Here is a 14500-nt window from a genome sequence, read left to right as displayed (position 1 = left end):
TACTAAGAGATTATCTACGTTGATGATTAATTCATTATACATGCAAAACATGATTCATGAAATATGGAAATACGAGTAGCGGATCATCCGGAACAGCTGCTATATTAGCCATACCTACAGTTTACTTTCAGTTTTGGAATATAACAGGGAGCAGGTGTTCAAACGTCCCCTTCTGTTACACCCCTCGCTACATAACACATACATATAACAAAACTTTTAACGCGCCTCTCGAACCGAATCCTAATCTATCAGCTGATACCATACTGACTCACTTTTTTCCCTTCCCGCCTTAACAGGGAATTTCGAGAGGGAATTTTCCAACTTTCAAGTTTTAAGAACGACAAAGCAGACGCCGGTCCATCACGCTTTGTTCCGTTTCTACCTGGATTTTTTATTTTATTTATTTACTTTTTTCGCGTATGCCTGCTTTTCCTTCACCTTACGGTAGGGCCTCGCGACATGCTCCAGTCTGTGGGTTGCATGAGGACCGCTCGGGACAATGAACGGGTATCGGAGTTGTCTCAAATCTGTTCTTAATGAACTTTATCGTCAATGGATTTGCACCTGAAAGCCGATTCTTCTTCATCCAAATACGACGCCTTCACCAGGGCTTTTGCGAGACAGAACCAGCATTTTGAAACAGGTTGGTCCTCTTAGTTTTTTTTTCAACTGTAATGAAACCACAGGACCGCAACGGAGGTCTTTTCGGACAGAACCATATCGAGTGAAAAAGTTTTAATTAAAAAGCATTTCTTTTAAATGCCTTTTCCAGATATAAATCTCCTTGGATTAATTTTTTAAAAAAATGCATTCTGTCGAGAAAAATTTTTCTTAAATGTAATGAAGAAAATGGAGTTTATGAAAGCACATTTCTCTGTTTTTTTTAAAAATTTTATATTTATCTTGATTGTTAATCATTTTTTAAAATGTTTAATTGAAGCTTTCAACTTTGAAAAATAAACATATTCTTTTTCTTTCTTAGCCAAATGCATTTTGCATGGAATCACTTAAACTGAAGAACAATCGCATATTTTTTTGCCAGTGTTTATTCTTAAAGAAAATAATTCAATTTTTTTTTCCTGAAGCTAAAATATTTATTCTAGTTTAATTAAAGAACAATTTACTCTTTTGATTAGGAATAGTTTAAATCTATGGGATTCTTTAATTATTAAAAATGCCGTTTTATTTTCACTATGTTAGAAGAAAATGCTTTTATTTTTATTTTAAAAATGTAGCTAAGTAAGTAAAGTTATTGTAAACAATAACTAAGTAAAGTTATTGTTTTGAAGCAAATGACTTTTATGTAAAAAAGATGCAGTTATATAAAGAATTTTACCTTTTCATTGGAAATACTTTAATTTTTTTATTAGAAGTGGCTTAATTATGTAGTTCCACTTAGTATTTTCTTATAAAATATTGAAGAATTGTTTTCTAAGGATTAACTGCCATCTTATGAATTTGCATCCCATATTTGTGTAATTTTTTCAATAAATATTTTGTGTAATTTCTAAATTACATTTTTTTTTTACATTGCAAAGTAATCGAATAATGAGTGCATAAAATTTCGGCTTCTTCCTTATCGATAGCAAGAGTTTTGATAATTCGGGGGAATTTCATAAGCATTTTATTGCTAAGATCATATTATTTCGATTCATTCTTTATAAATTTATTGCCTTGTTTTCAAAACGCTAATTTGTTACTTTTAAAATGAATATAAATACTTAATTCTCATATTCATGTATTTTGATATCAAAGAAATAATATTTATTTAACAATTATTATGCAATAGTTTGGAATTCTCAGTAATTTTTGATTCCGAAAAGAATTCATAAATAATTTTCTTGTCTTCTTTACTTTCAATATTCTTCTTCTATTTCTATATTCTATCAGACAATTAATAGGATTGAAATAAATTGAAATAAGTTTAGTTACAACAAAGTTGTATCATATTATATTCTCTGACTTTCTCGAGGTAAAAAAAAATTTATAAAATTATATTTCATTAGTAAAACTTTTAGTTATTTTTCTTATATTATTCTACATAAATCTTACCATTGCGCCATTCATATTATGGAGTTTTGAATCATATATTCTATGCGGTGATATATTGCTAATTAGTGCATGATTTTTAACCAGTTCTCGCGGTGTTTCTTGTCACAAGCTAATAATTTATTTGATTAATTAACTTGTTCCACTTATCTCTAATTGTCATGTCTGTAACAAACACCAGTGTGTTAAAAAAAAAGCTGCTTTTCCCTGATTATCATAAAAAATCAATCAAGTTTAAGCATCTGATTAAGTAGGTCTTACCGATTGTTTTTTACCGAAAATAGTATTCTGAATTTTGAACTTTTTTTTTCTTTTTCGATTCGTTTCGGCTGACATAAATTCGAACAAGCTTTCAACATCGGAAATATTTGTTCATCGGGTTTTTTTTTAATTGTTGATATAACAAAAAAATTGTTAATCTGTTGAATATGAGTTGCTTCAGAAATAAATAGGCTTAATCAGTAAAACAAGCATTAAAAAAACGTTCTTGATCTCTTATTTGTCAAGGCCAGTCTTCCGTATCTCCATGATTTGAGAATGTAATATACACTACTTAAATTATTTTTTTCTATAATATGCTTTATTTTTAAAAATTAAGAGATGGATAATTTATATTGCTAATTTATTATTATTTCGAATTAGTTTAGTTCGATTTAAAAATAACAAATTTCAGTCTGTCTTATATTTAACCTTAATCCAACCGACATAAAAGATTGAGCAATTTTCGAAAAGTTGAATAACGTGTGTTTGGATTTTACATTGTTTGTTATTTGTTGTAACTAAGAATCTTGCGTTAACTTACAGGAAATTTCTTGATATCTTTATCTTTGATAAGACTACAGGAAAAGAGGTTAATCCTTTAAAGAATAGCAGCATGAAAGGATATTTGTCGAAGGGGGGAAATAAAAATTGCATTGAAATGCTATAAAATTAGACTTATGTAGTCGATCAGTTGTGTTAAGGAACACCTCTGATAGTCATGTTAAATGGACAAATGATTTTGTTTTAATTTCTTAAACAGTGTTCTGTTTTTGATTTGCAAATACATGTAATTTGCTGTGAAACAAGCAGATTTTGATGAATTACTCTTTTCAGTATGAAATAAAATGAAATCAACAAATAGCACTTTTAAAATAAAAAATTTTGAAAAATTCCTTCTTGGAAGGTAAATTCTGAAAATTTGTAATAAATTTATTGTTGACTGTACTAACTGTAATAAATTTGTTACATTTATTATTGATTATTATTTATTATTGAAATTTATTTTTACATTTATTATTGACTGTACTAACTGCAATAAATTTATTGTTGACTGTACTAACAATGTTTTTGCAAATCAAAAACAAAACACTGTTTAAGAAATTAATAACAAAATCATTTGATGCATTTAACGCATTCCGAACAGTTTCAATAGAATTATATGAACTCCAGAAATGACTAAAAAAAAAAGCTAATAATTTGTGATTATGTATTCTAAATTAATGTCCAGGCAAGGAAAAATATTACAGCAGAATGATATACCTCATATTACTTCGGGCCATTCATTATGTGATTAACCCTTTTCACTCGGAAAAGTAATTCGATGCATAGTTATTCACTTAAGGACTTGTTCATGGCTCTGGAAAATAAACATTTATATATATATAATTGTTTTAATTTGCATTTTCCAAATTATTTTCCACATCTTCTTGTAGGTATTTTTTTTGTGTGTGTTTTATAGGTATTTTTAACAATTAAAATTCAAAAATAAATATAAATTGATGATAAAAAATGATGAACCGTCTTGAATGGTGAGTGAGAGAGTCACCATCCGAGTGCAAAAGGTTAATCCCAATAATTTCAAATGCTACTCATTGATAATGAAATGCGTAATGAATTCACGATATAAAATTTGAAACAAGAATATTTTTAATATTAAATAAATTTCATCTGTTTCTCACTTTTTGAAATCAAGTATTCCGTAAAACACCAAACGATAGGATAAATTTTCGTTTTTTTTCTACACAGTTTAATTTGTTTCATTATTTATTTTTATTTAATTTATATGTTATATTTAAAAATAAGGGATTTTTAATTTACTTTTTCTCTCTCATGTTCTAATTTGTTATAGCTTTTAAATATTTTTTTTAAATATTTTCAGAACAATTTTTAGTTCATCGGCCAATTTAATTAAATTTTGATTACAAATCGGTAGACTTATTTGGTAGTTGTGTAGAAAATAACTTGATTTTAATATTCTATATAATTATTAATAGAACAGAAACTAAAAATAATAATATATGACTCACTGGCAAGTGTTTATGATATTTTCTAAGGGAATTATAGTCTCCTAGAACACATATTACAGTAAAAATTGGCAAAACAGTTTCTTTCCCTTATTACTGTATATTTCTTCTTATGAGCGAAGTAAATCGTCGCATTTTGATTGTAGTAGGTATCTGCAATGTTTTCATGAGAAACTGTTATTTTACATATAAAAGATATTCTTTATATAGAAACTGTCATTTTATTGAAAATCCAAGATTTGTGCTCGATATATAGAGATTTCTACGTAGAAAGTTCGATATATAGAGGGTTTTTTTTCATTGTATGCAAAAAAAAAAAAAAAAAAAAAAATCGAGAGGACAGCGTTTTTGCTTATTACTTTAGCAGATGGTTAACGAAGTAAAGCTGCAATTGCTCAAAGGTATTAACCCATTGACCGTCAAATACCCAGCGTCTGAATCTTCATAAAAGGGCCATTATCATAGAAGGAAAAAGCACTAATAATTTTTACATCGCAGACGATCTTAGGACAATTTTCAGAAAACGATTTATTACGTTTCTGCCGATTTTCGAATAGTAATAGAAGTACGACTTTCTACGTTCGAGTCTTTATAGAAGTCATTCTTTGGGACGACTTTCTACGTTCAATCCGGTTGAAGGGTTAAACTACTGTAGACGAACAGGACTTAGGATGCCTTAGTATTAAAATAAGAACTACTTTAAAATAAATTAGTCAATACATAAAATGGCTTAATTTCAATTTTTGCCTGTAAGAAATCCACTACATACAATCTTTCTTTTGTATCTTGAAAGGCATTCTCTACTTAGCTTCCACCAGCTTTACGCATCCTTTTTTTTTTTTTTCTGTCATCAATTAACTGAAACAATTATTTTAAATAGGCCCTATTCCTAGAACTTCCGCTCCTTCTAAATCATCCGAGGCATACCTCAAGGCGCATCAGATACCGAAAAGACAGCTTCATACTTTTTTAATGACTTCGCCACGTGCTAAGTTATTTAGCCATTAGCATACTTCTGTTACAAAGATGGGTGCTACAGAAGCTTCTCATTGTTATCGAGGCAGATAGCATCTGCCTTATTATATCGGGCGGCCTCACTGTCGGATGTTTTAACAACAGTTTAAACAATGCTTCAAGTAACACCCGTTACCTGATAGAAAGAATTGCACTAAATAGATTGCATGAGATGAATAGGGTGGATGAGGCCCGACCTCCGTGATAATGAGCAGATCTCGTTTACAGAACGTGTTTAGCAGGTGGCAGGGGAGGATTAAGAGGCTTAGAGCCCACACAAGGTGTTACTTCTGAGCTTGGAAGTTTCGACTTCTATATTTATTACATGACAGGGACAGTCTTTGCAGAAAAGGACGCATTGAAATGAATTTTGAGGATTTGCAAGCAGCAGTTACCTCGTTGTTGAGTTCTAAATTGGAATGTCACAGGTACGAACTCTGATACCACTAACGAACTGTTGTATTTATGGACATTGAATCTACCACCTTAAAGATAAATGAACTTCGGCTGGTTTGGCTGGGAAGTCCAGGAAAAGCATTGGCCTCTTTATTGCCTTGAATTTCTTTAAAACGAGGTATGAATGTAAATAAAACTAAGATCCATGATGTTATAAAACTATGTTAGCCTCTTACTTCTGCATTCACATAATTAAAATTGTAATTTGTCAGTAAAAAACAAAACTTAGAACAATCAAAGTGAATATTTAAGAACTCTTCTGCCATCAAATAAAAATATATAGGACATCTCAGAAGATAAGCCAAACGTTAGAAGGCGTTAGAACATGCTAAATATAATGATATGCTGTTTAGAAGCGGAAGCAAATTTAGTTAGAGCAATCTTTATTAAAAATGCAATAACATATCTAATTAATGTTACTTAGTCTCTTAGAAACTTTCTCTTACATTCTTTAATAAAGATGCTATATTCCTTATTTGTATAAAATTGTGGGCCTTTTCGGGAATGTGGACACATGATAGTTGCGTGCCACTGGCAAACAGTAGTTATGAAAAATGGGTCTTTTGCGTGAATCTAGCATTTATATTGAAACTAGCGTGAGATCTTTAGCGATTAATCGTTGGCATGCTGTTAATATACAAATGCCCGAAAATAAAATATGTAAATATATATTTTGGACAACTTTTTTTCCACCTATTGGAAAGCAAATTTTTGACTCAGAACTACAATTGTAGTTACAAGATAACATCCAAATTGCATTAATTTAAATCATTACGTTTTTGAATTATAAGATTTACATGCATGACAAAGTAATACTGTCAAAAAATTAACCCTTTGACAGGTTTGGTTCAAAATTTGATAAGAATCTTTATTTTGAATAATCGCATTTATATGCACGCATTAGTAAAGACGGACAGACGCTCACATCCTTGATGGATTTTGTTTCAGATTTTAAATGGATCTACATTATAGATGCTAAACTTGTGTATGGAATTTTATTTCATCAGCTGCTCTTTACATTTACCCTTCATGGCATGAGGAACTGGCATTCTTATATATCTCTTACTTATACTCGGATAGACAGTCTCTGAGTAGGTTTCTTCAAAATTTAACAGAAACATATAAATTTTAGTGAAGATTATATCAAATTTCAACTCTTTGCTGAAGATATTTTTTTTGCTTTATCGTGTTCACGGACTGAGAGACACAACCCGAAAAATGTGCATTTCGAACTCGGAGAGATTTGAACCGTGGAGATTCGTCAAAATTGATAATTCGAATTTTTTGACAGCTACAATACTATCTGTTTGTATATCTTACATGCGAAAAAAAATTAAAATATCTAAAATATCTTTACAACTTTCAATGACAAAAACAATTCTTAAATATCTTTAACTTTTTTTTTTCACTAAAAATTTTAAAATTCCGATATAAAAAAAGCATAAGCGTATCACTACATTTCTTGCCTTTTTTTCTGTTTACCATCAAGAGAAAAATTCTGTACTATAATGGTTGAAAATTTCATCGTTCTTTTTGTCCGTGAATACGATATTTGAAAAATCAGTATGAGCAAAACGCATGTAATTTGGTATTTGATCGTTACATCGAAATTATAGTTTTTTTTTAAATCAAATTTTGTTCGAAATCTGTTAAAAGGTAATCTATATGTCGATTTCTTTTTGTGACCACAGTGATTCAAAAATGCTGTGAACTACACGTATGAAATTTGGCACATAATTTTGCAATTAGAATTTTAAATATGCATGTCGAAGTTTTGACCAATTTGTCAATGGTTTAACTATCTGTTCTTGAATATGAGAATGCGATCATTTAAAAACGGAATAACGGAGCATAAATAATCTTATGTGATTTTTATAACATATTATAAACGCATATTTCATTTTGGATTAAATCCACCAACCGGAAGGGTATCTTTTTCTTTGTTTCACCATGTGTGAATATGATAATTGAAAAATATTACAAACTATATTAATGTCATTGACAATCGTCGAAATTTCAATTTTGTATCAAATGTTTGATCCAGCTGATGAAAAGGAAAACGTCGAAAATTCATACTAGACTTTCTCCATTATGCTACGAAACTAAACGTAACATTATTTTGGCAGTATACTAGTAAGTCGAGAAAAGTCCTCCTCTGGAACATTCCATTAACAGGTGCATAAAAATGCCTTAAATCAATAAGAAACAAGTTTGTTATATATATGTATGTATGTATGTATATATATATATATATATATAATATACTAGCCACCTTTGGCAACCAGCCGGTTCGCCAATCTTAATGCTCGTAAAAATTTTAATAATTAAATATTTTATGTGATTCCTACTTTAATAGCTTCTTCATCAAAAAATTTTTAAACTTCAAATTTTGATAGTCATATAATTAACTCATAATATTATAAAGCCCTTCAGTCATAACGCAATATGTATCTCTCTAATTTTTCTGTTAGCTCTCGTAGAATTTATGCTTTAAATTAAACTGGGAATGATTAATCTGCAATTAATATAATAATATTTTTTTTTACTGAAACAAAGCATTTTTTTATAATATGATTACTGAAAACAGAATCAATGAGCATTTAAAACTTATGGGCACTAAAGAATATCTTTCTTAATTTATGTAATATCTCAAGAATTTGTCAATAAAATTTTCTCAGATTCATCATGAGCAGATCGATTAATTAACAATGTTTAATTTTAGATGCATCAAACACTAAGAAAATAAACAGAATCGTTTAAAATAATCGGTCGAAAACAGGTTAAAGAAACTACTTTAAAAAACGATGTACTTAAAACTATAAGCATATACAAAAAATATATGACTAACATAAATACAATTTAATTACAAAAGCATACAACTAACCTAATTTAAATCAAGTCCGCATCTGTTGAAAATAGTTGTCAACAATCGGAACACAATGCGCATGCGTGGATTTTCAACGCCAGTTATGGTAACGAAATGCGTGAGTTTTTCTACGCCAGTTGGGGTAGCGCTATGCAGATTAGAAATTTTTAATTTCCTTTATTCTGTTTTATTTTAATTCAAAAGTACTTCAGAATGAATCTGAAAGATCGATTAATTAACGAATGTTTAGTTTTAAATGCTTCAAACATTAAGAAAATAAACAGAATCCTTTGAAATAATAGGCAGAAAAATATTAAACCTAACCTTATTAGTGTGGGCAAAAAACAACTGAAGTCTTACTCATTTGGCGGTGGGGAAATGAAGATTTTTTTAATAATTAAAATTCTAATTAAAAATTCAAAAAAGGGATCCCAGGTGCACATTCCCGATCTCCAAGGTATACATGTACCAAATTTAGTAGCTGTAGGTCAAACGGTCTGGCCTGTAGAGCGCCAACACACACACACATTGAACTTTATTATAAGTATAGATTATGAATTTTTGAGGGAATCAGTTGACGAAGATAAAAATTTGGTTCTACTCTTTTTATTTTTTTAAATAAGTATAAGCTATTTAATTATTATTGTTATTCTTTTATTACAATTAAAATCAATTTTTAATCTGAAGATGAAAAAATAGAATATCATAACCATCTTTAGGGAACATATACAAGTATTCATTTCGGATGAATAAGCCTTGGTGCTGATTTTCCCACTCCGCTTTTAAGAACGAAATTAAAATACATTGTTGCTTATCTTCAAAGAATTTTTATAGTAAAAAGATGTTTAAAATGTACAAATATTTTTTGTAAATTTTGTAAAATTAAAATAGAATATATTAATATTATAAATTATATATAGAATATGCTTATTTATGCAAATCACTATATAGCTTTTCATGAATTGTATATTTTATTTTAATTGCTGAATTTTTATTAAACCTTTCGAACAAAAGAAAATATTGTTTTAGAAAATATACGATGTTTTATTTCACTACATATACAATAATTTAGGAAAAGTTTTCCATCTGTATTTGCTTTGTAACAATAGAAACACGAGATTTTGAATAAAATCGTGAAAATGTCCTGATGTGACGTAAAGCGATTGACGCAGTATCTCTAATATATTCTAAATATTTTCCACTTGTGTCAGAAACTGTTCTTTATTAAACACATGAAAGGCTGTTTATTTGATCGAGGTAATGTTTATTAAAGCCGTATGGAGATGTATGGAACATGAGGGACTGGCTTAAAAATGCGTGCTGTTTTCAACAGAAAAATATCGTTTGATTTTTATTATTTAATATCAAGTACATAAAATAAATACATTTATTTTGCGAAATTATCGTTTGATTCTGAAGAATTAAATTACTTCTAGAAAAACCACATAAATTAATAAAGTATTCGCAGCTGCCAAATTTAATGGTGTTAATTCTTATTATTATGTAATAAATGGAAAATTGGTTAGAATTGGAATTGGTTTTACAATAGAATTTTTATTGCTGGAAGAAAATAATTTGCTGTCTTGATGCTGAATATGTGATTTGATTGCTTGTGTAGTGATATTTGCTTAGAGACTGGGATGTTATGTAATAATCTCATTATAATAAAATCATGTGAATGCGTGCATATATGATAAAAAAAATAGTTTATGTATGATAAAAACAGATTTCATTTCAAGCAGTCAATTTTTTAAGGTTTTTATAATTTTAATCTTTTTTTAATCATTTAATAAATTATAGTTGTGATTAAAAAACAAATTAACTAACATAATGCAATATTCATACTAAGTTCATTTTTTTTTTCTCAAATACTCATATGATATGCGATGCGTAAATTTAATTTTGAAATGTATTGCGCATCTTGCATAATATATCAGCGGGCGTGGTCTCTCCAAAATTTTCTCTCATAGTCTCTAGTAAACTGGTCATGCCAGAGAACGTCTTGCATGGCTTTGGCGTACAATAGTTACGAAATATTAACTTTTGGCATGGATTTAGCATTTTTATTAAATCTATCATATCATTCTTGGTGAATAATCCCTGACTCTTTAGATATAGTATTAATGGTATCCAAAAGTCGAAATTGTGTTTTAGACATAAATTTAACAACCGATTAAAACAAAAATTTGACACAAAACTGCGTTCGTAGTCATAAACCATACTAAATTTGATATACTTAAGTCATTACGTTTTTGAATTATCGCGTTTGCATGTTTCTGAAGGAACTGACCAACAGACGGTCAATCCATAGTTGGATTTGGCCTCAAAATTTGAAAGGTGTCTTCTGTACTATAGATGTTAAATCTGTATACCGAATTTGATCTAACTTGCTATTTTAATTTTGTAATTATCTTATTATCTTATATTCGAAACAGACAGACGGACTTCCTTTGAATAGATAGTACTCAAAATTTGATAGAATTTTTGTGTAAAGACAGTATACAAAATTTAAATCGTCTAGCTGAAATCGTTTTTTCTTTTTCACAGACAGACAAATGGATATTTTTTCCATTTTTTTTTTTTTCGCCACAAACTTAGGGTATAAAATATGCAGATAGATTAATCAAAATCTCGATTTCGAATTTTTTAACGATTACTATACTTTCTCTATACTACGTATGCGAGAAAGTAAGAAATATTTGGCAACAGCATATATCGGCATTTTATTAAAAACGGTCAATTTTTTAAAAGCTTTTTTTTATTCTTTTACTAATGTTTTTTGAATCGCCTAATAAAACACGGGTATGATTAAAAAATAATTTTTTAATGTACTGCGCATCTTGCATAATAAAAAAGAATCTAATATCATTGCAGTATGTAAAAAAGTATGCTATAAAATTAAATGCACAGTTGCGGTTACCACGCGGCTGAAATGTCACATGACTTGCTCTTCGTCTTAAAAAAGAGCATCAATTTATCAAAGAAAAAACATTGCACTGTTCAAAAAATAGCATTTTCATTGTTTATAAATGTCGTTCACTTTTACAACATGAAAATGAAAGTAGCTTCATCATGATGAAGTTTCGAAATTATTGTTACATGTGTGCTATATGTTTTCAACATCATCTTAACTGATTTCAGCAACATTTCTTTCTTTCAAAACAGATTCATTAACGTCTTGAAATAAATTTCATAAAATCTTTCATAAGAGTCAATTATAATGAGAAACAAAGGTCTCAGCTATAACAAATCTCATTTTCTGTGTGTAATTAGTTTCTTTTGTAGCGTCTGTGTATCTTTTTCTCTTCTAATAACAGTATTTTTTCGTCGATGAAATCCTATTTCTTGCTTGAAAGAAAGAACAAATATTGCGTAAATTCGTTCATGATTAGAACTTTTCCACTGGTAAATTTTTTACGAGAAATACGAAGATGGTACTTATTTTCTTATTATCAGTTTCAACATCTCTTAGAACACTTTACAAACTCATCGAAGCATCAGTTATTCCCATAGAAAATATTATATCTGATAAAAACTTTCTTTCTATAACCGGTTTTGGTTCCGTGCGATTTTCCGGTTGTTTTATCTTCGTAGGGGAGCCGATAAACTTCGCTTTTCCTATCTTGTGGACAATAATCCCATCTGCAAACTGCTGTATTTAGTGGATGCGTTAATAAAGAGTAAGAAAACCTGTTTCTTGTGTTGCCATCCATTTCCCGAAGACGCTCCAATGATTTGTTCCGATTCTTCTTTGTTCTTTTTGAAATCGTTTGTCTTGTGAATTGTTCGTTGAAATTTTAACCACAGAACTCAATATCATGAACTCTTGTGAATGATAGATTTTGGTGGATATTTTAGAATTATAATGAATGAATATTTATGTTTCGGAAAAATTTGTGGATTAATCCGTTTTAATGAAGTATTCTTTTTATGCCGAATGCTCTTCAATGACTCATTAGTGTCGTTTCACTTGTTTTATTTCGTCTTGTTTGGAAAATGTTAATTCACTGAGATAAAGAATTCCTTTATTTATCCTTATCAATCATATTGAGTTTCTTATATATGATTAAACAGGTGAATAGATATTTATAAATTACTACAAATAATTGTGATTATATTGAAATATCACATATTAATTATTTTGAACGATTTTTTTTGTGCAGATATTATTATTTTTTTAACTAGCTATCTTAGAAAATAAATACTGAAAAATGGAAGAAAAACTTTAAACTTGGAATTGGCAGCAATATATGTGGATATATTTCATTTATACCTGCTGACAAAACTCAACATGTTTATCATGCTTCGAATAATTAATTCACTGAATGTTTAATTATCTGTTGATGAGTATTGTCTTTTGCAATACTTTAAGAAATAAATTTGATTTGTGAAAAATTTTATGAAAATTGAATTATTGCTTATAAATTTATTAAAATCCTGTGATAAATGATATACTGTAAAAATTGGCTTTCAAGAAAAAAAAGAATATTTTTAAGATATGATAAATTTAATTAGAACGGATAGTTTAAATTCGTTATAAACATCAAATGATAAGATATTTATATACAGAAATAAACTCCTGTTATATTACAGGTAATCATAAAAAATTCTAAATTCGTAAATTAATAAAATTTTTGAAATTATATAAGCATTTATGAAAACATCAGCTTTCATTTCACTCATTTCAACTAAATAAAATAGTTGGATTATATTTATTGTGATTTAAACTGGATGATTTAAAGACTGGAGTGCTTAAACAGATGCAATTTTCATCATATGCAATTGTGTGAAATGGAAAAATGAAAGATTTGGAGAAAAAATGAAGTAAGTAATTATAAATTGAATTAATATCTTAAAATCAATGTTCTATAGTAATAGTCAAATTATCTCTAATATTCTAGAGTTTTTTTATTTATGTATATATTTTCAAACATTTTCTTCTGTTTCTTCTGTTAAATTAATCTTTTATATGTCTAAAATGAATGATTTATTTTTAATTAAAGTAAAATATTTTTTACTCTTATCTGTAATGATATCTATAGAGGCTGCATGCATCATATACCAAAAAATGTAAGTGTCTATTTGTAAATAATAGATGATTTGTAGCATAATAAACTATTATATATTTAAAAGAAGTTTTCAAAAAATGGGATAATAAGAGAAAATATATAAAAAATTTGATAATTTGTTTATATAATTTAAATAATAATTTTAATATTATTTAAATTATATAAACGTATTTTGCGTGCATTGTTAAATTTTTAAAAAAATACACCTTTTTTTCATTCTATTTAAAAATAATTCAGCACAAAACGCATTTCTACTGGTGAAAATCGTTTGGGAATGTTTTAAACAGATGTTGTTTTATTTACTAACGAAATAGAAGAAAAGAAATGAAAACAGCGATAAAATCACAATCTGTTTACTGAAATAAGCATTGTTTTGTCTAAAACTTTTTTTCTTGTCCTTTTTCACATGAAAGTGGTTTGTTTACTGCTTTGTTTTTAAAAGTTATCAACTCCTAATGCGAAATTCTAACGTACGATTATTTTACTTCTTTTAATATTTTATTTTAATGTTGATTTTTTTATGTGAAAAATTCTTTTAAATATTTTCATTTTCATTTATTTTTCAACAGTTATATGAAATTGTTCTTATAGAATAAGTTCTGCTTACCTTTTAAATTATTGTATTTACCAAGAAATTTATGTTTACCAAATGAATTTCGAACTAAGTTTTATTAGAAAATTCATTCAAGTCGAATCAAAATGTCTAATTCTTTATATTTAAAGATAAATTATTAATAGATAAGGCATTAAATACTCAATTT

The 14500-nt window shown here is 28.2% G+C and overlaps 1 protein-coding gene across 2 annotated transcripts in view; it reads left to right on the top strand.

The window, feature by feature from the left end:
- Positions 1–389: 389 nt before the first annotated feature.
- Positions 390–14500, top strand: part of LOC129984558 (uncharacterized) — a 233463-nt gene continuing 219352 nt past the window's right edge. The window contains exon 1 of one of the 2 annotated variants that reach the window (XM_056094467.1): positions 390–643. In XM_056094467.1, the coding sequence (XP_055950442.1) occupies positions 553–643 (91 nt within the window). In that variant the 5' untranslated portion in view covers positions 390–552. The remainder of the gene's footprint in view (positions 644–14500) is intronic. The other variant, XM_056094468.1, reaches the window with a different exon arrangement.

Source organism: Argiope bruennichi, chromosome 9 (genome assembly GCF_947563725.1).
Source record: "Argiope bruennichi chromosome 9, qqArgBrue1.1, whole genome shotgun sequence".
Classification (NCBI taxonomy): Eukaryota; Metazoa; Arthropoda; class Arachnida; order Araneae; family Araneidae; genus Argiope; species Argiope bruennichi.
This window is presented reverse-complemented; position numbering and strand designations above follow the sequence as displayed.